At 39.3% G+C, this 23,489-nt stretch overlaps 1 protein-coding gene across 4 annotated transcripts in view; it reads right to left on the reverse strand.

The window, feature by feature from the left end:
- LOC129749654 (homeobox protein prospero) overlaps positions 1 to 23,489 on the reverse strand; it is a 246,547-nt gene that overhangs the window by 53,120 nt on the left and 169,938 nt on the right. For 3 of the 4 annotated variants that reach the window (XM_055744859.1, XM_055744720.1, XM_055744782.1), the window contains exons 3-4: positions 1,617 to 5,647; positions 697 to 851 (exon numbers count right to left, since the gene is read on the reverse strand). In XM_055744859.1, coding sequence (XP_055600834.1) covers positions 697 to 851; positions 1,617 to 5,384 — 3,923 coding nt within the window. In that variant the 5' untranslated portion in view covers positions 5,385 to 5,647. Of the gene's footprint in view, positions 1 to 696; positions 874 to 1,602; positions 5,648 to 23,489 lie in introns of all 4 variants that reach the window. The other variant, XM_055744929.1, reaches the window with a different exon arrangement.

Genomic DNA, 23,489 nt, shown 5'->3' on the forward strand with positions numbered 1-23,489 from the left:
AACCGCAAACCGTAATTCGTTAATCGACTATCCATAATTAATAGAGCCTATCAGGAAACGACCTCCCAAACGACCCCTAGCAGAGTTGTCACAATCAATCATAAATATTATGCAAACCTCAACGCCAAACCTCACTTTAGTGAGTGACGTTCCAGTTCCAGTCCGAGAACCTGTGTTAATTCTAGCAAAAAAAAATTAAACCGTATAAGGACATAGTACAAGTTGCCGTTAGGCGTCAAGTTCAATCACGGAACAGTCGCCTACTGAGATGAATCCCGAAAGAGCCCCCCCTATCGGAGAACCAAGTGGTCAAACTTGGGCATGTTTTGATTGATTGAACCCCAAAACGGCGTCGGTCAACCAAATGTATGTCTGTTCTCGTCAAAAGAGCGTGTGTGGAGCGGTATACATATAAATATTTCAATTTAATTAATCGACATCCGCGGGTCTCCGGTTCGGTTGGTCAATGTCTGCCCCGTCAAGTTCGATCCGTTATATCTCACCCCATCATCCCCGCTTCTACAAGATTCGTTCGGGGCTTTCCGGCCAATAACCACACACACAGAGAGATCATAACGTATTCCATTAAATTATTGCTTCCGATTTACGTTGGCCAACCCGCGCAGTTAGGGGTCGGTGCAGAGTAAATTAACTCATTTAGGAAATTCGGTGGGGAAACTAATGATGGTGACTTACCTGAAGTTGGAGAACCATTTGACCAGCTGGGCGGTGTTGTTCTTGTTGAACTTGATGTCCGGGAAGTACATCTTGAGGACGGAGGAGCTTGGATACCGGACCCAGAAGAACATCAGCTTGGCCTTGCGCAGGTGCATCGGGGTTAGAGTTGACGAGTTCACCGGAGTTAAGGAAAGGCTGTTTTGGTTTGGTTCGATTGTTTTGCGTTATTGATTTGGTACATTTGATATGGGCGCCGCGTGTAACTGGGAACTGGGTGTTACCAGTTCCCAGCTACACGGTGGCACCGTGAATTAGTTTTGCTATCGGTAATCACTATTTGCAACGTCTGACCCTTGCTTGGCAGACTGGAAGACACACACTTGTCAGGATTCCATCGAAAGTATCTGCTTTTCGCTAATCTTGTTTTCGCCAGGCAATTAAACGTTCCGTCTTGCAAGTGCAATGCGAGAAACTATAAAAGTGGCCCTTCGATGCTAAATCTGATTAAGACAGGAAACGGGTAAACGGAGAAGGATAATGCATTTAATTTATTTACGAGACTAGGCATTGTTTCTGTCGGTTTGGATGGGACAGGGAAAAAATCCGGGGACCCAGACACAAAAGTTACCGGCAAAGGCACCTTGAAGGGTGTTGGTTCTTGGTAAAAATGAAAGCACCCAGTTCAAAAGGGAAGTAGCAATAGGTTTGTTCTCACGCTATAATGAGCGAAGAAACTATTAAAGTGGCGTGAAAACAAAACAAGAAGTCAATTGTTAATTATTAACTGCCATCATCAGCCCTTTCATTACGAGGGTGGTGGCAAAAGGGCGTGTAGCAGTCACACCAAGTCTTTCCGATGCAAATAGCAATTAAAACAGCATTAACTAAATTAGGCAAATTGAAAAAAAGAGAAATAAAACTTGCTTTAAAAAGGATATAGTAGGCTCCATGCCGTTGTAGGAGATGTCGGCCGAATTGCAGTCCGAGTTGCGGTCGTTGATGTCCATGGAGGCCCGGATGTGACCGTAATCGGGCGAGTTGCCGTGGTGGGCGGCTGCCAGCAGCGCCGGATGCAGCATGGTTGGCGGATGCGGAAGTGGAGGAGAATCGCGCGGGTCCATCATGCCATTGATGCCGGGGGGACTCGATGACATTTTCACGTGATGGAACTGTGATGGCTGGGGTCCGTGGGGTCCACCGTGTGGTGGGCCGTGCGGGTTGAAGAAGGGGCTGTAAGGCGAAAATACTTGGGATTCGTGAAGAGAGGGGTTCGGTATCGCCACGGATGTAGGTAGCGAAACCGGAAGCATCGACGGGGGTGGAGGATGGAAGGAACCACGTGGCGAGGGGCTCTCGTTTGGTGTGCTCGCTTGCACGCTTGGTGGTTGACTGTTGAATTGCTGCTGGTTGTTGTTCTTGCTACTATTATTATTGTTATTGTTGTTGTTCAGGTTGTTGTTGTTACTACCGTTGTTGCTGTTGTTGTTCAGGTTGTTATTACTGCTATTGTTACTACCCTGGTTGCTGTTGCTTTGGTCCAGCTGAATAGCGTTCACCGATGGAATAATACCATCTTGAGCCAATATCCGACTGACAGTTCGCGGAGTAATGCGGGTGTCTGTGACCTTATGACGTTTCTTCTTAGGTGTAACAACTAAGCTCAGTGCTTCGGCTTGTTCTGGATTTTCTCGAGGTTCCGGTAGGCAGAAAGGATTGACCGGGTTACTTCCGAGGGCATTCATCGAGTTGTAAAGCGCGGCGGCGGCTACCGAATTGATATTCTGCGGCGCTTTCGGCGGCTGGAACATAGCTGTAGAAGGAGAAGGTCGAACATGAGGTGGCATATTCATCTGATTGACATTGTTCATGGTCTTGGGATCGTGCGTAGGTGCGTTGTTGACGTGCATCGGCATTCCCATAGGAGGAAAAGCGGTGCCGTTTAAACGTGGCCCATTACCCTGTTGACCGGAGAGCATCGTGTTGCCAGCAGGAGGCTGGTTCACCACGTTTGCATTAGGTGCATTATTAAGATTAGAACTATGCATTGGTCCATTACCTGAAAGATTGCTACTGTTATTGCTGACATTGGGCCCTCGATCCGCGGAGACTTTCGTTCGGGGGGATTTTGAACGATCCAGAAGTTGGGATGCCATCATTAGGTCCTTGTTGAGCTGTTCGGCTGCCGCTACTGCGGCTTCCGATTGTTTACCAAGAAATCGCCGCTGGTGCACAAACCTCGTCACGATCGAGTCGACCAGATTAGATAGGGAGGCAGTGATTTCCGTTTTCAGGATATCGGCTAGACCTTCCAGGTCGGAGCCGGACATTGGTCCTACAGAATTGGCAGTCGATCTCATTAGATTCAACCGACTGGACAGTTCCGATGGAATAACTGCACCTTTAGGTAACTGAGGCAGGTGGGGTAGTTGAGGAATTTGCGGTGTAGGTTGCGACGATTGTTGTTGCTGTTGTTGTTGCTGCAACTGCTGCTGCTGTTGTTGCTGCTGCATTTGCATTTGCATTTGCTGTTGTTGTTGTTGCTGCTGCTGCTGCTGTTGCTGAGATTGATTCGATTGCGGTGACTGAAGCTGGGGTGGTGGAGCTTGATTTTGTTGCTGCACCTGTTGCTGTAACAGTGTTGAGTTGTTTGATTGCATACTCCGCTCCTGTTGTTGCTGCATTTGTTGCTGTTGCTGTAGTGCTTGCTGTTGAAGCAGCTGCTGGTTGGTGTTCTGTAGGTTTCGTTCTTGTTGCTCTGCAACTTCCTTGGCCATCCGTGCTTCCTGCTCCATCAGTAGCTTCTGGTACATTGCTGCATTACTGATTTGGTTGTGTTGGCTGATTCCATCGTGCGGCAATCCTGCTTGCTGTTGCATGTGCTGCAAGAAAAGGTGCGTACCATTGAAACCGCCTTGCAGATGAGGGTGAGTAGGCAGTTGACTATGGATCTTTGCCGACATCATCTTGCTCATCATTTGGAGCATACTCGATGCATCCGATCCTTTACCGACGTCTTTGATCGGGGTCGAGGATGGAGAGCTTTGAATCAGAGACTTATCCGGAGACAGATCGGGATGGTTGGAATCATCTTCCATATCACTAACACTATCGTCTGCTTCCTGAGTGTCAGACTGTTGTTCCATTCGAGAACACAATTGCACATATTTTTGCTGCATTTCAGCAAGCTGCTCCTGCATCGATCGCAGCTGAGACTTAAGTACGTCTTTTTCGACTCGTTTCTGATGAATTTGTGGTGTAACTTCCAATTCATCGTCGTCATCATCAGGATCGGCACTTGCACTAAGCATGAAATTTTGCAGAGTAAGTCCAAGGTTTAGGCCCGCTGCAGCAGCTGCAGCATACCGTTCTGCAGCACTGTTATCATGCTGCTGTGGGTGGTAAAGTTTTCGTTTCTTACATCCGTTCACTTGTCCAGGTTGCGCACCAAGCAACGCAGGACTAGCTCGCATGGACGAGACAATATTTTCCACTCGCGCACGTTTAAGTGTCATCGATTCCGAGTCATTTTTGCTCGGCGTCGGACTCGGTGTCCGATCGTCTCGATCTTTGTCTTCCAGGCAATCATCAATGTCCATTTCCTGTTTGGTGATTATCACTCCATTGCTGCCCGAGGCAGGAGATGGCATAGTATCGTCAGTCTCATCCGGAAGCGATGCCACCAACTCATCAATCACATCACTTTTCTCCTGTTTAGGATTGACACTAGAACATCGGACACTGTTACTGCTGGAATTTCCTCCCACCATACCGTTTAGCGGCCGATCGTTGAGACCCAACTCAGCGGCCAGCATATCTTCACAGTTGCTCTGATTCGAACCCAGAGAAATTGGCCTAATCGGTTGACTTTGGTTATCACTGTTGTTGATTTGATTATTGGTCGCACTGATCTTCTGGCTAGATTTACCAGAGACACTGTTGTTATTAGCACCTAGGTCACTAGAGTCACTCACATCACCGTTCACTGTTTCACACTTGGTTATGTCGTAGATGTTATTGTTTTTACTGATCACATTGTTATTCTCGGGTGATATCCGGTCACCCAGAGCCATGAGCTCCTTTTTGCTTTGCAGGATATTGCGCAACATATGATGCGCCAGATCATTAGGCTGTGGTGTTCTAGAACCACCGTCAAGGTCTATAACACCACTGCTGCTATTACTGTTGTTGTTGCCAACATTGTTGACTGCATTACTTTGACTGTTACTACTCCTTCGACCCATCATTGCAGATCCATCTGATGTGGGTGAATTGTTGTTATTGTTGTTGGTACTACTGTTGTTGTTGTTCAGATTTGTTGTGCTTTCAAATCCATGCTTACTGGATGGGGTGTTGTTAGTTTCTGCGGCATTGGCTGCTTCGATCGACGATAGCATTACACTGTCTGGATCGTTGGCGTCTTGTGCTTGTTTCACTTGTCTACCCAACAACTCGTTGAGCATCTTGTTGGCTGGTCCGTATCCACCAGGACCAAACAGTCCACCGAAATGTTGCTGGCTTTGGCTAAAAATAGCCCCGTATAGACCACCGCTCATGAAGTTGGATGGTCTCGAACTAAAGTTCGGTATCGAGGAATAACTATTTCTTGGTTCTCCGGCGTCTACGCGCTGTCTGGCTCGTTTGTTTTTCTTGTCCAACTTATCGACGTACAAACCGAAAGAATCAGTGTCCTCCTCTGATGACATCATAAGAGGCAAACAGCTTTATTGGCCCAGAGACCAGCGAACGGTGGGAGAAACTCTCCCCTCCCCGATTTTGAGTTGGCGGTACCCGTGGCTGATTCTTAATATTACGACCGGAGAACGAAGACGATGTTGACAAACCGCCACGGCGAAACATACGATTAGACTGCTGTTGACGGCTTCCACGACAAGCGAGTGCCCCTTCCAACGATTCCGAACGATACCCCTCTCTTAACCCGGCCTTATAATTCCCCTTCCATCGCATGGACCTGTGAGTATGAAGAGAAGAAATGGGGAAGAGAAAAAAAACGCAAACAGCCAAAGAACTGGCATTATTATCACTGCTATACACTGTGTCGATGAACGGGTAGGGGAACGAACAATGTTAAAAAGAATCCAACAAGAAAGACGGTGAAGGTGCAAGCGAGAAAGCGCCACCTCAGAGAGCGAGACGTCGGTATTAGCGTACATTTGTCGACGAGCATTCGCGTGTGCTTGGTTTTATTTTTTCATTACAATTTTAGGCTGCCTTACAGCCGAGAATGAGGGGAGGTATAGGCAAGTTTCTTCAGCCTGGGTTTTTGTGTAGTGTTTCGTTTTTTTTCCTACCACACTGACTAGAAGCCCTGTCATCGTGATCATCGTTGCGAGTCAAGCCAACCAACGTACAGCGGCTGGCTCGAAACCAACCATCCGCAACTTGGTCGACCAAAGAGAAGAACCCAGGAGTGTGTGTTGGGCTAGATGTGGATGTGTGCGACAGGAGCGTTTCGAAGGAGAAACTTTCCTTGGTTTGCTTTCTTTCAGGGGAAAACTTGAGCTTTGGTTCTTTGAAATTTTGTTCGGTATATCCTGGTTCACATTTTCAGGAGGAAAATATACGGAGGGAGATAGGTATCGCACAGAAAGGCTTAAATTTTGCTAATTTGTTATTTCTTTAAATTAATAAGGTGATATTTCAAATAAAAAAGTATTTAAAGTTTTGAAATTTGAGTTAAAAATGCACAAGATTTTTTTTGCAAAAAATATTTTAGAAATCGTCAATTTTACAACAAATTTGTTTTTTTTTCAACATTGAAATACTGGAGCGTGTTATGTTTAACTAGAAAAATTCCACTTCTAGAAACAACCTACTCAGATTCAAACATTGTGGGACTTTTCTTAGCAATAAACTTCGTAGATGAAACAAGCCTTAATTGACGATGCACACCTGGAGGATTTTACCTGGTGGCGTGCGCCCGATGTTGGGATATGGCAATGATGGGCTGTAAGAGAGAACGAACGTGCGTCGTGCCTAGCGTAGGGTTTACCTTTTTCAAATTCGTATCTTATAAACGGTCGAGGGAAAAGGCTTGTACTCTTGATTCTAATGATTTGATTTAAGCAAAAAAAACAAGAGAATAAAGGTGGCTCCAAATTACACCACTCTTCCCTGTGAATGGGTAATTGCACTAAACATAGTGTTATTTGCAACTTGAAACAAGCCAAATTTTGGAACAACCTTTTCATTCACAACCAATCACTCTATTATGTATTGTGAGCCTACTTAGTTGACAAATTCTACTGAATCAAAGCAATCGAAAGATTCCCATCAATTCAACCACGGTAAAGGAAAAGTTCAGATACCGGTATTTCGATAGCAACTTACTATCTTTTTCAGTGAAGTTTTCTTATACCGTGGTTTAATCAAAGGGAATCTTTCGATTGCTTTGATTCACAATTTAAAAACAAACGAACACACACATACAAGATCTCAGTGAAACTTCATGTTTCTTTGAAGAGATCAATTCTACTTAAGACTAAAGCGTACATCTTTCAAAGATATGAGGGCTAGCGTCTTACTAGTGCTAACACCACCAACCCACAGAAATAGTACTATGTATGCCGTGACCGAGACTCAATCTCATGACATCTGGCTTAGAAGACTTGAACGCTATCCTCTTGGCCACAGTCGGTGGCTATTTACATCCTTTAAATTAAAAAGGGAGCGTTTTCTTTGTCACACCATCACGTATAAACGGAGATAGTTTTTCCTCACAATTTTTGCATACATTTTTGCCCCTACAAATTGAACTTAAAATTTGACATAACTCGAACGATTTTCAGGTGATTTTTAAATAAAAAGATTCAGAGGCATAATTGGAAAAAAAAAAGATGAAAGTACTTTTCAATCAGAGGGATCACATAAAAAATCATAGAAAAAACACAGAACTCATACAATTTTCATGTGGTTTTATTAAAATTTGGTGCAATGCAATTTTTGACATGACAAGATGATTTTTATGATAAGGGCTCCCATACAAAATCAACACTAAATTCGGTGCATTTGGAAAAACTGCTAAGCGATTTTCAATTAAATCAATTATCAAAACAAGTTTTTAGTCTGAAAAGACGATTTATTGTACCAATTGAAAAAAAAAACAACTTGAGGTACAACTTGACGACTTATTGTATGAGAACACTCCGATTCATTAAAATTAAGGTTTTTGTAGCATCTTCAGTTGAAAACGGGTGGTCCGATCTACTTGAGTCTTGTCGTATCCGGGGTTTTAGACCCAGGATGGTTTGTGTAGTATTGTATCGTCTGTAACACTTGAAGGAAGAACGTATCTCATACAAAATTAACGTAAAATACGATACATTTCGAGCAATTTGTCTCATGATTCCAGGCATTCGCAGAACAAGACTATATACGAAACTGAATCAAAAGACTTTTTTTTTTTCAAAACGGGAGGAGAGGTCCCTTACTGAATCAACCAAAAATAATCAATAGTCGAGATATTTCCAGCAAAACATAAATACAAACAAATTTTTACAGAACGAGATGGCATTCTTCCTCCTTTTTTAAAAAAAGGGGGGGGGGGAGGCGTCTTACAAAATTTATATAAATTTCAAAAAAAGTAAAAAAATACTGAAGTGATTTTTATTAAATTTGGAGCATAAAAGAGAGAAGACCCACAACCTCGAAATAGGGAGCCTAAATAAATTCGATTCTTAACTTTGAGTCTGAAAACCAAACAAGTTTTTACCTAACAAAAGCCATGCATTCAACGACCTCTCCTACTTTCAAATTTGAGTGACTCCAATACAAAATACAATAGGCTCCCATTTGTTTTTTACCTTTCTATTGCCTTATCGCGTTGTTACAGAAAAGTTCAATTTCGCCTGCAAAGTGAACGACCTTTAAACATTTTCCTCCTTTCCAGTCCTGCTGACGTTTTTCCCTATTTCTATATCATTCATCAGGAACGTTTCTGGTTCCTCATCCGGACTCAACCGAACCTCAACGGTGTGTGGGTTAGGTGCTAGGAGCTGCAAGCACCCGGTGCTTTATAGGTAATAAGAAGTATGTTCTGATGCTGGAATGCGTTCCTTGTTATGTGGTGTCGATCGATTCAGATGAATCAGATCGAGGGCTCACCACCGGGAAGTCAGCTGTTAGGAGTTGTTATTGTAAATTTTCGAACCATTGAGAAAAAAACATAGCTGAACAATATTCTTTAGCAGTTCACGGAGGAATCTCATGGCCCGGAAGGAGTAAGTTGATTGGGTCACCGATCCAGTTCGTTTCTGGAACCGTGTCCTCTAAGTGATTGACCCGGTTATATGTTTGTCCCATAAATATCAATTGAATGTCGGTCTTAATTATTCTGGAGCGCTTCTAGCGCTCTTCAAGATCTGCCCTGGGAAAGTGGCAAGATATCGGAGAACCAACTCTTACCCCACTCCAAATCCTTCAAGAGCATCTCCGCAGATGCTCTTGTACCCGTTCCAGATCCACCAATTCAACTCAAGTGTGAATCATCACACCTAACGAGGCCCAGTCCCAGGCTCATAAAACGGAACCGAGTCTCCGCAGAAAATAAATTGGATAATAAAAAAAAGTGTTTCGTATCAGAAACACAATCGTCGTAAGGGACCGGGCACGACAGAATGATTCTTGAGACGACGGCAAGCTCTACAACGATGATGGCAGAATTTATTTGCGTACACGCGGAATCAGCCGGTCATCCGCATCGTCATCATCAGCTGGGCCATTAATGTCACACGTCCGGTTAAATTGGTTCTTTGGCAGGAACCATATCACTCGGATATTATCCGCATTAGCCAATCGATAAATGAAAAAAAAAAAGAATTTGGTAACGATTAACAGTAGAGTTTTAATATTGAAAAGCATTACCTTTTTTGTTTTCCAAACATTTTGTTTCAAGAACAAAAAAGTAAACCAGTCCTGACAGGGTTAATAACTGCAATGATTCCGAATTTGTGACAAGTTGCGGTGTAGAAGTGATTTTCGCCAGCGTTTAAACTTAAACGGATGTTGTCGTCAAAATTTTACATAATCTCTTTTGAATTGGGTTCTGAATGCAAATTGTGCGTTTCCTTTCAATGTGGAAGATCAATGATCCTTCCTAGTGGCACCAGTAACTCTGTTTTTTTTGTTTCCTAAATTTTTACAAACTCAGTTTTTTTGGTCACCTAAACTATTCCAAACACGGTGGGAATTTTAAAATAGTTTCAATCAGTACAGTGTTAGAAAAAATCGTTGGATTCGAAATTGTTCAGTATGCCGTATTCATGAACGATGGTTAGATATAAAAATCAGTTTTTTTTTGTCAGCTGGGCGAATAAAACAGAAAAGTTGACCTCCTTTATAATTTTTCCGATCGAATTTTCTTTGATGGCGCTTGATTGAACCTTCCACAATCCTTACCTTCATGGAATCAATCATAAGAAATTTAAAAAAATAGGTCACTGTTAGATCTTCTAGGTCAGTGGTTTTCAAACTTTTTTCCTTCACCGCCCCCTTTCGCTCAATTTTTGAGCTCAACGCCCCCCTGAGCGAATTTTTGAAAAATCTTTAGAAAGAATGCTAATTGGCATCGTTGCAAACCATAAGAAACGTTCAATGTGGCATATTTAAAAGCTGTTGTAATTAACTTGAGAAGAACGAAAAGCCAACGCATAACCATCAATTGTAGCAAGACAAAACATAAAATTTCCGCAGCCCGTGGCTTAGAGGATAGCCTTCAAGTCTTCTAAGTCAGCAGGCCTGAAATCGAATCTTGGTCACGGCATTCATAATGCACATTCTGTGGGTTGATGTTTTTAGATGCTAGGCATCATATCCTCGAATGATGTACGCTTAGAGTTAAGTGAATGGAATTTCTTCGAGGAAACATCATGTTTCATTGAGTTCCTGTATGTGTTTGTGTACGTATTTAAAATAAACTCAAAAATGCTTCAAATACCAAGACTGAAATTTAAAAAAAAATTTCAGAACAATTAAAACTTGAAAAAATATCCAATAACAAATTTATTTTTCACAAAATATTTACTGATAATTCGGTGAAATCGCTTAAAAAGTATTTTAGATAGCTAATTTCTTAATAAAATAAATTTCAACTTTTATTTATGGCAATTTAAGACTAAATTTGAATAATATTTTTTCACGGGTCTAAAATTTGAACATAGGTTCCAAAAACTTAATTCCGAAAATTTAGTGAAAATCGAATAACTTTTGATGTTTATTCATGAAAAATTGCCGTATTTCATTTCTTTATCGATTGAATTAAAGATCAGCAAATTAAAACTTAAAATAAAAGATCCTTTGAGTTGTTAGCATTCTCGCCTTTTATCATAGATTTTACTCGAAAGATTTTTAGTCAATTTTTAAGAAAATACATTTTAAAAAAATTCTGGCATTGTATAAATTTTAGAATTTATCAAAATTTATCATATGACCTGGAACACATTGCCATCTAAAATTGCCCAACTTGGGAATCGAACCCCGACCTTCGTGGTACCAATCCAACACTCTACCACAAGGGCACGCCTAGATGTTGTTCTAACTGAAACTAAAACTCGAAGTAGTGATATGATTTTGTAAAGTACCTCAATGCACTTTTTGTGACCTGGTAAATCCCGTTTAGAGTACTTTTGTGCCTTTTTCGTGACTTGAATCCCTTTCAACGTACAAATACGGTTGCCGAAATAACAGAAAAATCTGCTATTTCTCAGATTTTCGAGCAATTTTTCATCACAGAATCTGGGTCATAGAACAAAGAATTTTGAAGTATTCACAGATTTCACAGAATTTTTGAATTTTGAATGGATTTCCAAAATTATATTTTTTTTGGCCAATATACAATTTTGATTTCTTTCTTCAGATTATAAAAGTATGATGAGATTCCTAATATAAATTGATTTTCCCCAACTAAAATATAGAAAAAGACTCAATTGATCATGAATTTCCAATGAAATTATAAGAAATAATATCACAGACAACCATCACCGAATTTTTGGTTAAAATCACAGAAATTCAGAATTGTTTTCCTCAAAATCATGTGTGAATGATATTGTGATTGGGTCTACTAACAGTAAGTAGAACATGGAGCATATAATATTACATACAAGTTTGAATGCCATATTTTTATCCAAACATTCACAGACAACTGAACGAGAACCATTTTTAATATCGGACAGTTTAGTGGATTCGAGAAACATACTGGACAGTTAAAACGACAAATTACTGTAAGTACACCAAATCACAATATCATTTACACATTCAAAAATTTAAATACAAAAACTTCAACATTTCGACCCAAGTTTAAGGATGATACGGTCAAAATTTAGTAAATATAAACTTGACGTATTTATTTCAATTTTGCATTTAAAAAACCTGAACACCCCTCAGTTTGAAAGTGTGTGTGTGTGTGTAGAATGTTGCTCCTATTTTGATTTTGGAATTCACTCGTCAGTTGTCAAGATGCCGTCCAAGGAAGGAGAGCAGTGTATCAAAATTTATCTCGCGCATCGCGAAAATCTGAGCTACTCGCACGCAAAGCTGGCCAAATCGCTAAAAAAGCGAGCCGGACTATCGACTTACAAGAAGGTAGTGACTCCAAATCGCGATGATAAACAAAATACGACGGCCAAAGCGCGAGCCCGGAGGCTGTACACGACGATGCTGACGAAGTTTGACTGCGTGGTAATGGACGACGAAACCAACGTCAAAGCCGACTACAAGTAGCTTCCGGGACAGGAGTTTTATACGGCAAAAGGAAGGGGAAAGGTAGCAGATATTTTCAAGCACATGAAACTGTCAAAGTTCGCGAAAAAACATCTGGTTTGGCAAGTCATCTGTACCTGTGGCTTGAAAAGCAACATTTTCGTAGCTTCCGGGACTATCAACCAAGAAATTTACGTGAAAGAGTGTTCGAATAAACGTCTGCTGCCTTTCCTGAAGAAACACGGTTGTTCCGTACTGTTTTGGCCGGATTTGGCGTCTTGCCATTACGGTAAAAAGGCCATGGAGTGGTACGCCGCCAACAACGTGCAGGTGGTTCCCAAGGACAAGAACCCTCCCAACACGCCAGAGCTCCGCCCAATTGAGAAATATTGGGCTATTGTCAAGCGGAACCTAAAGAAGACCAAAAAAAACTGCTAAGGACGAGCAGCAGTTCAAGGCAAACTGGCTTTCTGCGGCGAAGAAGGTGGACAAGGTGGCTGTACAAAATCTGATGGCAGTGGTTAAGCGTAAGGCCTGGCAATTCGGATTTGAAAAAGCAGAAGCCTAACTGGATATTTTCCTGAATTTTATACTAATTAAACTTGAAAAAAGAAATTTAAATTGATTTTTTAAATAAACGATTTCACCGATTTACACGGGTTTTTTCCCTTGACCAAATTTTGACCGAATCACCCTTTAATTAAATTGTATAAGTTTTCAATGTTAAACTATAAAACAACAAAAAATTCTAATGCCATTTTTGTATACTTTGGTTCCTAGATTCCTTGAAAAAGGCTAAGTAAGTTACGCCGAAACGTCGGATGTAGGGTTAAACCTAGTTTAACATCTTTTGAAGACTGTAAACGCCGAAAACATTGACATCATTACCTTGCCAGTCGATAGGAAAATTTAACATGAATTTAATAATATTTTAAGGATGAAACGAAGTTCATCGGGTTAGCAGCTAATTTTTAAAAATAAATATCTTGAGATTAATATCCTACCTAAAGGAAGACATCTAAACACATCTGAATTGCAACGAAATTATATCGGAGGTGAATTACTGGTGACTGCATGTCAGAATCGTCTTCAATCAGCAGGGGACGGTTTTTTTTTCTGAACCAACAGGGTGGGATTAGGGTAAACAATTCTACCAGATTGGACCTCAAAACATACATCTCCAACTGAAGCTCAGAACGAAGTTTTTATTCATTTGATTACAGTTTTTTTAAATTAAATTTCAACCACGCCTGCGTCCAGCCCTGGAAAGCCGTTTGCCTTATCTCGGTGCGATTGTGACACGCGCCAGCAATTATGACCAGGTACGCCGGTTCTGTGGAGCGACATATGTTTCGGTTCGTTGCACCGTCTTATAAAACGGGTGAACGTCTTGAGGCGAACGAACGTCTTCGAGGAAAAGTGTTGTATGTTTGTTCTTCCGGAACTCCCCTCGAAGGCTTCCAGAATAATTGCGGGCACAGCTGTCGACGCCGGTGCCTTATGGTAGCGCCAAGATGTTTATCATTGAAACGGGGCCCTTTAAATGCAACTTGTCACAAAATTTGGGTTTTAACGGAAATTTCAAGTCGTCTTTCTGGTGGTTTCCTTCGGTTTGGAACGTGTGACTGTTTCGATTCCCATAATTTGCTTCAACCGAACCGAATGCTAAGGAAAAAAAATCAAGTTACTGCGGTCAGTTCGCTTCCTACGACGACAATTGGCCCCGGCAATAACAATAAATCTCTGACCCTTCAGAGACAAGTGCCGCTGCTGTCCGAAAAGAATCCAGGAAGGCGAATGTAGTAAGAATTCCGAAAGGGTGAGGAGCAATTGGTTTTGGAAGGCTTCCTCCAGGGCTGTGAAATGTCAGTCTTTTGCACGCTTTGCCATCTCCAGTTTTACGCTGTTTGTTTTCCCTGTCTTGAGTCCTATCTGCAACCCTGCTCCGTACGTTGTTTAGTTAAATCCTTAACCCCATGAGCTCCAGTAATGGTGTTCTCCACCTGGGTCTAAACTGTTAGCGGTCACCAATTGTCTGGGTACGCTTCCAGGCCAACGAGAGGCGAGACCCTTCGGTGACCAAGATCCATTCGGAAGTGTCGATTAATATCAATTTCTCTCGTCCGATCTTGGGTCCCTCCTTCATAGGGCACTTTCCCCCGCCCCCAGCCTGCGGTCAGATGACGCCGACGACGAAATATGTAAATTGATATATCGCTCCCTTCTGGTGTGGGACCCGAGTAAACGAATTTAAACAAAAAAAAACTCCACAGAGACCGTGTGAACTCCGAGATCTTCGGTATAGCTCGGAAGGCAGCAAGGCGAACATTATCATGTACTTACAAGAGTATCATCGCACGCTTTTGATTCAAACTTCCTGTCTCATCTGATAGCTGGGATCTGGGAGAGCTATGGGAGGTTGTGCCCACTTTGTTCCGGAAAGATTCATTGAGATGGGAATCGAAGGATTAGGATGAGCATAAGTATGAGGTGGATATATAATTCTCAAATTGCAAAACGCTGGTATATTTTTTACCGAACAAGTTCTGTTATTCGGAAAAATCTGTAATTAATGATTTTAACGTCTACTATCAACCGAACTACTTTAATCGATTCTCGAATAACCGAAGTTTGTTTACTTTCGAGCTAGGCTGTCACTTTCCGGTGAAAAAACGCCGAGTAGACTGCGAAAGATTTCGGTAAAAATTATCGAAAATTTAGCAGTTCTCGGTAAATTTTTCCGAGCCGGTAATAATTACACAATTTTAAGCAAAAATAACCAATTTTTTGGTAAAAATGATCGAGCTTGTGGTAAAAATTACCGAACTTTTCCATTTTTTCCAGTATCATTAACGGATAGTTCGGTAATATTCATTGGTATTTCGGTAGTATTAACAGGAAATTTCGCGAAATCTACCGATTGTTCCGTAAATATTATCGTATTTTTTTATCTTTCCGGTAAAAAAAAATTACAGTTCCAGATATTTCAGTCATAATTACAGGTATTTCGGTAATAATTTTAGGTATTTCGGTCAACTCTACCGGTTTTTTTTTGGTATAAAGTATCGACCTTTTAATGTTTTTTTATTGATATCTACCAGCTTTCCGGTAGTAAACTCAGGCTTTCGGTAAACACTACCGGGATGTACGGTATGCAACAACCTGTCACGTTGACAACTGTAAAAAATTTGACAAATGATCTTGGCACTACTCGGCCAAGAAAAATTACTGAATAGATTAACGAACTCCATATGTTGAAATTCGGTGAAATAATGACAGAATTCGATCATTTTTGTTTACTGTGTAGGTAGATAACAATGAGCGCAATGTGCAATTTTTCCATGTTGTGAATTTATTAAAATTTGTAGAAACGTCACTGGTGAACTGGCAACAAAACACAGACTTCCGACAATCTAGTACTACACTTTTCTTTGTCGGAAGTATTTCGGAAGTCGGAAGTCCAGACTTCCGAAGTAAAATTTAGTGCTGACGCTATTATAACACATCGAGAGAGCAAACCCGTTATATCGCCTACGCTATTTGTCCATCAATGTGCAACATTGTGTAAAATGAAATACGCAACATAAAATTATTCCTCGCAGGGTTGCCAAATTTTTTTTTTAAATTCAGGGACATGAGAAATAAAAATCAGGCTCGGTGGTATCAAAATGTCAACCATCCTTTCAGTTGCCGTTCCCTAACGGACGCGCGCTTACTTGCGGAGTGGTGCCCAAACCAGGCTAGAGTATTCATATAAACCACCCTTATTTGGGCAAAACTCCCTTAGAAACCGTCTAAGTACAAAGTTTGAGAAATGAAATTCAGGATACACGGTTTATCGGAAATTTCGGTCGAAGTGAGGACCTTTTTTCGGTCATTAATCCACATTTTGACCTCTATTAATGTCTTTAATGCAGTTCGGTTCTACTCACCTTCCATCATATTCACAAAAATCAGGAGAAAACGGAGGTTTATCAGGTTATCAGATTGGACAACACAAACGAAATCTGGTTGGGCTTGCCCTGCCTGCTGCCGAGCAGCGTTGCCACAAATAAATCTTAACAGAAAAAAAATCAGTCATTGGTCTTTATGGTGCACAACAGGCGTGTTTCGATGGGAATTTGAAAAAAAAAAACGATATACACCGGCGCACTATATGGACAGATTTTAAAGGCCGTGCTTTACTCAAGATTGTCCAGTAAACGTGAAATCCTATCATAAATGATAACTTAAATCGTATACAATGGTATTGCGAATCGCAATTCAAATTGAATACGGAAAAGACCGTATAAACAGTCGTCTGAAGTCTGTTTCAATCGGATTTGATGGAAAGTTCGCCTTGTTTGTAAATTTTTAAATGATTTAGCTCATTTTTCCTCCTGCGCGGGCTTCAAGAGAGCGAATCATCATCGGGGATTGCAATAGAGAGAGAATTCTTTGCATTTGGAATGGTAATGATCAAAATTCCACAACTGCTCCATTATTTGTAACCAGAGATGCCAAATCTTTTCCAAAAATGTCTGGAAGATTTTGAAAAAATGTCTGGAAAAGTAAAAAAATGTCTGGCTGGCGAAATTTAAGGTAACGAGCTTTTTCTTGGTCGCCAGATCGCAATATTGCAGTGTAGGAAATAATACTCATTACTTGATAATAATCATACATTCTTTACAATATCAATGCCTGAGACCATTATGGTGGTGTCGGCTCTACTACGTTCTATGGCTTAACTTCCGGTTTTACAACCATCTTCGTGACATGCCGCACTTTTTAATTACAAATTCGAATTATTTCCTACCATTTTGCAACGAAAATTTGGAATTTTAACTGTTTTGTCAAAAAAATCATGTCGAAACTCAAAAGTCTGAAAATGTCTGGAAGAAATGACAAAAATCTGGAAGTCTGGAAACCTAAAAAAATGTCTGGCAAAGGTCCAAAAGATATGAGGGAGTAGCTATTTAAACACTTTTAGTATAGAACGACGATATATCGTCGTTAAGATTTTCATTCTCTAATTTGCTCGTCTCGTAGGATCTTAATTTTAAAAGCTGAACAAATTGACAAAGGCAGTGTTTTATTAGCCATTCTGTGTACAACACATTGCTTTTCGAATTTCGTAAAAATATTTTCTACTTTCGGTTTTATAAAACGACGTTTCGGTACGGTTGTCAAAGGGTTAGTATTTTCCGGCTCTGATAAAGAAAGCAGGATCGGCTGTTTGAAAACTGATCGGATTTTGATAAATGCAGAAAAGTTACTGATTAAATGCTTTTAATTATTCCTGTTTTGATAAATATGACGCGAGCTATGTTTTTCGTTTTATTCAGTTTCGGAGAAAATATCCGAAAAAAATATAAATATCCGATTACAAACAAGTGTATGAACCTTAATACTGTTTAAAGACATTTTTTTTGTTTAAGAAAACGGAGTTTCTATGGACAGAAACAGTATTCAACAACTGGGCACTTCCTTCACAGTGATCCTACAGGAAGCTGTTCCAACTTTTGAAAAGGAAATATTCAAATTTCATCAATCCGTCCGTACCCAAGTGGTACGGTCAAATGGCCAAGTGACCAGCGCACATTATTTCCTGCAAGGAATCCGGCCGCCCAAAACACTAACTAAAGAAATCCTACAACTGCGGGTAATTCCTTGCAGTTTCAATTAGCTTAATTTATGGTCCAGAGTTCCAATTGACTTAACCGGCCCAAAAAGAACCAACCAAAGGTTGAAATCTGCAGCACTTGAAATAAAAAAAAAGAGATTTTCCCTTCCCCAGACGGAAACGAATTTCGGCAACCGTCTTCCACGACAATTTGAAAAAAAAGTGCCGCTGGATGCAGCATGCACAGGAATTACTTCCACCCAAAACCTTTAAATTGCCGCATGTAACCGGGCTTGTCCGTACAAATGGGACCAGCATCACCCTTCTTCCAGAACCAAAGGCACTGTCTATTTAGAGCAAATTCAAATGGATGCATCAAATCCATAATCGTGTGTATGTAAGCACTTGTTGTTGCAGCAGCAACACTCACTTCCACGGGCAGGCAGGCAGTTGTCCGTCACAAATCGAGCAATTAGGGTTATTGCATTGCGCACAACTGTGTACGTACCGATGCTGTTGGCCGGGCCCCGGGAAACCGGGAGTTTCTTGTCTCGGAATTAGAATATCCGGTCCCGGCGCAGATCTGGAAGCTCCCATCAAACGCGTTAACGATGGCATCTCCGAGAAATTCGAGAATCCTTTCCAATTACCCAAGTACCCAAGTTCGTCACTTACTTGGGATCGGGTGGCGTCGCCCGCCGCCTGGAACTTAACTCTTGATTTGTTGATTCATAAAAAAAACACAACAGAGCGTTATGACTCAATTGCAACGGGATGCATGGCTGTGTCCGATTTATGGGAACATGTTCCAAGTCCAGTCAAGAGTTCCAGCTTCCAGTATGCTGCTACCCAGTCAGTGGATGATGATATCTTTGGGATCATCTGTGAGAAGCTTGCGAATGCAGCTTCACAACCAAGATGCAAATTCATTAATTGAGCGAGATCAACGCGATCGGATGCGTTCAAGATGAGTTGAACGGTTGGAATAATGGGTATTTTTAATGAATGAATCATACGATTGCGTGCTCATGTTTCTGCAAATAATTTAAATTAAAACTAAACAAGTTTTACGCTACGTGGAAAACATTTGTGTAGGTTTAATTCTCAACAACTTTGTTATATGTTCAGGGCTGGTAGCGAGTCACTTTTTAGTGACTTGGTCACTTTTTTTGGGTCAGTCACTAAAAAGTCACTTTTTTCATCATTTGGTCACTAAAGTCACTATTTTCCGAAAAATGGTCACTTTTATCACCAAAAGTCACTTTTTTTTACCGATAATAAACCAATGAAAGAGTAATTTGAATTGCGCGTGTTAATATTGACGGTAGTAACGGTAAATTACTTGATCAGTCAGTCAGAAATTTTTTTCGCCTCCGGCGGAACTTCGGCATGAATCACCCTTGGCTTGAGACATTTCGATCTACGACATTATTTGACGTTCGTGAATTGAAACTAACTTTGATTGTAGATTCTAGTTTTTAGTTCAATCAACCTTTTGTATTGGAACTCAAAACTTGATATACAAAAACCCTATCTCGTCTTTAGTTAGAATGGGTTTTTTCTAAGAAGTGTAACTAAGATTGAGATTGAAACGAACCATTTTTTTATGAAAAAAAATCTCTTATGTCATAACAAATGTTATGATGATATGAAATATTCTTTAAAAACAATTTCAGACTCAATTTTATTTCGTGTTTTTTGTTCTTCTAAATACTTAAAAAAAGGGTTGTAAAAATTTACACAAGGCCACAAAAATTACATTTTTTTTAGGTGCAATGAATTTAAACGGTAATTTCAACTAATTTGGGTTCCCCGAATCTAAATATGTATGCAATATTTCTATCAGCTTTTATATTTATTATTATTTATTTCGTCTTTGGTTTAATTACCGTACAGACTGATGACTTAAAAACTAGGAAATTCTTCTTAAGCCTATTTTAAAACGACGTTTGCACATATTAAAATTAAACAAATTAAACACTTAATTAAAAAGTTCACAACACTTGTCAATAGGGTGGTTTTGGCCATAGGCAGTACGGTGGTGAGGAATTGAAAGAAACTGACGTTGTCGAAGTGTTCTCGTTGGTACATAATTGTTAACACGTTGTAGAATGTAAGCACAGTAAATACGGTTGGTCAATGTGTCGTATATAAAACCTTGCTGCAGTTCGACGCGCCGCTTTTCGAGTGAGGTTAGACATATCAGAGCACACCTTCCCTCGTACGGTGGGTTTGTTATTGAAATGACTTTGAAAATAATTTAAAATCTTTAGAGAAGTTTCTGCACTTTCTTTTTACAAAAACTCAAATCAAAAACATATTATTTAGAAATAAAAGTTTTATATGAATTAATGAGCTTTAAATAGAATCAAGTTTTTTTTTTACACTTTCTGCTGTGATGTCAAAAATACTTGTAATGACATTTTTCCATAATCAGTTATCTATCAATTTTAATAGTAATAAACTCTTTATCACCAAAACTAAATGTGTTCGGCCGAATTTGACGAAATTTCTATTTGAGGACACTATTTACCAAATCAATAATTAAAAAAATAAGCACCAAAATGGTTATGGTGAAACATGTTTATTGAAAAAACTCTTCCTGAAATGTTTTTAAAAACTAATATTTTTTATTTTCATATTGTTTTTTCAATTTTCAAATTAATTTACCGAATTTTATTGTACGTTTTTTTTCAATTTTCTAATCAACTTGCCGGATTTTTTTCAATCAAACTTTTTAAATTTTTAAGACATATTTTTAACAATTGTTTCCTTGTTTTTAAATTCTGAATTTTCGTGTTCTTCAACCATAAGCCTTTAACTCCAAATTTTTAATAATAAAACATAATTTCAACCTTCTGTTCTTTCAGGACCCAATATTTTAATCAAAAGAAACAAAATACTCAGAGCTTGTAATTAAAAGCATAAAAACCTGCGATTGAAAATTTAAACACTTCTTATTAATATTTTTTATATGAAATCATGTTTTTTGGATCAATCATAATTTTTAAAATTATCTAAAAAGTTTGAAAAATTGTTCTAAGTAGCAACTTTGATTTGTGCTTTAAATATTAATAACAAAAGTTTTGAACTCATTATTTTAAATTTTTTATCAGTTTTTATCATTCACATAATTACTCATTTTCTAACATTTCTTTGTCAGTGTAGTTAAACATGGAGGATTTTACTTCATTAAAGGTTTTATGTCTGGCTTCTTTAACTGGCACTTTTAAAATAATTATAAATATATTCTTCTTTTCATAAAATTTAATTAAAACATCAAACATTGAATAAATTCTGTTCAAAATTCATTTCTTATTCAGTAATCGGTAATTTACATTTTAAATCGTGATTAAATATTTTTTGTTCAAATTAAAAAATTCCAGCGGAATTTCTCACTAAATTTCCAGTTAAAAATGAGGAAAAGAATTCCAAATTTAGATGAATAAAAATTAACAATTATTATCATTTTCCTAACATCTATTCATGCTAAGTTTTGTACAAGATTTGACATTTATTTTAGAATTCAGATATTTTTTAATTTTAAATTTGCTAAGAAATTCTTTTGAAACTAATTTATTTCTTACTTTCTTGACTTATCGAAAATTTGAAACATTCATTGTACTAAGTTTCCAAAATTTTGTTTATCAGTCATTTTTTTAGTTTTTGTGTTGAACATGAGTGACAAATGGTGTAAGAAAACCCTTTCCTTTTCAATTGTTTATTTTTGGTATTGTTATTAATTTTATCTGAATTTGAATTTTGAAAACCCCCCCGGAAGGGTCCATCGCACGGGCCTGACTGGTCACATTTTTTGTACTTCAAAGTTATTTTTTCGTTCTACATAGTCACTATTTGGTCACTTTTTTCGGTCCTCAAAGTCACTATTTGGTCACTTTTTTTCAAATTTTGGTCACTAAAGTCCCTACTATTTCAGCGTCAAACCGCTACCAGCCCTGTATGTTGCATACAATCCTATATACAATCTGATTTTTCGCAATCTTGTTGCACTGCTTGATGTGAAGACAACAAGGTTGTTCATGGCGGACTTTTTATCATATCCATCATATACGATTTAAACCGACTTAAAGTAACCATTTTTACGATCATTTATAAGCTGGGTAACATCTTTCGTTTAGATGGTAAATCTGCCACAACGGAGGTTATAGAATCAGATTTGCCATCAATAAAAATCCCCTACAAAGCAGTTCTCCGCTTGAAGGGCAAATTTGGCGTATAGACAAGCTGTGATTTTTTCACAAACTTGAGTTGTTAATATTTATCTTGAGTTTGGGGATGGGAATCAAGAACGTTCCGACTGCTTCTATTACGAATTATAAATGTTATATTGATTTAAAATATAAATATTTTGTGATTTTCCGCATAATTCAATTAGAATTTCAATGTAAACATCGAAAGAAAACAGTTTTGAGCCTACGGGATAGTCAGAAAACTTCCTGCAAATCACAGAAGAAAGCCGTTGCGAGCCTACAGGACAATTTGACATGTGTTTTCCTGAGTTGTTTTGATGTCCTAAAATCAGCCTGTTACATCAGCTGTAAAATACAGGACGAAATCGTCCTGACCACAGGAGAAAAAATTAAATGGGTGGGCTCCGAAAAAGAAAAAGGTTGCAAAAATAAGAGCATCAAATGTTACTCAAAAGTTTTGAAGGCCGATCAGCATCATTTGAAACACAATTCCTTTTTTGTGTACAATAGCTTTCAATGGATGCAACAAGTTATACTTAATTTGAATTAGAAACCACATCTTTCATTTGAAGAATACATGTAGGTGCAAGGATTCCAACATGTGAGGTTTACCTTCATTCGTTGAAAGAAAAGGCCAATATAATATTATTCCTTTTCCATACGTTTTCACGATTCATACCTGAAACTTCGTACGCCTGCAATGCGCCAGAAAAAGTCACGGCTTCTTTCCGTTTTGGGCAATATGTGGATTCATTTGCCAAATCGATATTTAGACGCTTGAAATGTCCCACGGATCCGATTTATTTATTGTTGTTCTTACTCGATTTGTTCATTTTTTACCCGTCAAACTTTTTTCCCGAAATTCAACAACTGGCGCACGGTCTTTCGGCATTCCGTTGCTTCGTAGGGCCAGGTAATTAGAGTGTGCACCACATGTTACACATATCTGGTGCCCCCAAAATCGACATATGGCGCGGATGTCGCATTTTCCACGAACGATTCGCCCCACCTGTCAAATCGAGAATATGAAAAGGGAAGGAAAAAAATGTTTGCAGCTCATCCTAGCCCATTCCGTTCAAGGAGTCACGAACTTAACACTATCCCAGCAAACAACTTGAATCGGTTGTCAAAGGTATGAATGTTTGATTCGACTAAGCCGCAAAACTTCGTACCCCACCATTCACACTTTGCCACCTTTTCGTATTTCCAGAAGAACTAAATCATCCTCAAAAGTCACTCCGAATACTCACGCCACGTTGTTTGATAACATAGCGTTTGTGTGTTAA

Source organism: Uranotaenia lowii, chromosome 1 (genome assembly GCF_029784155.1).
Source record: "Uranotaenia lowii strain MFRU-FL chromosome 1, ASM2978415v1, whole genome shotgun sequence".
Taxonomy (NCBI): Eukaryota; Metazoa; Arthropoda; class Insecta; order Diptera; family Culicidae; genus Uranotaenia; species Uranotaenia lowii.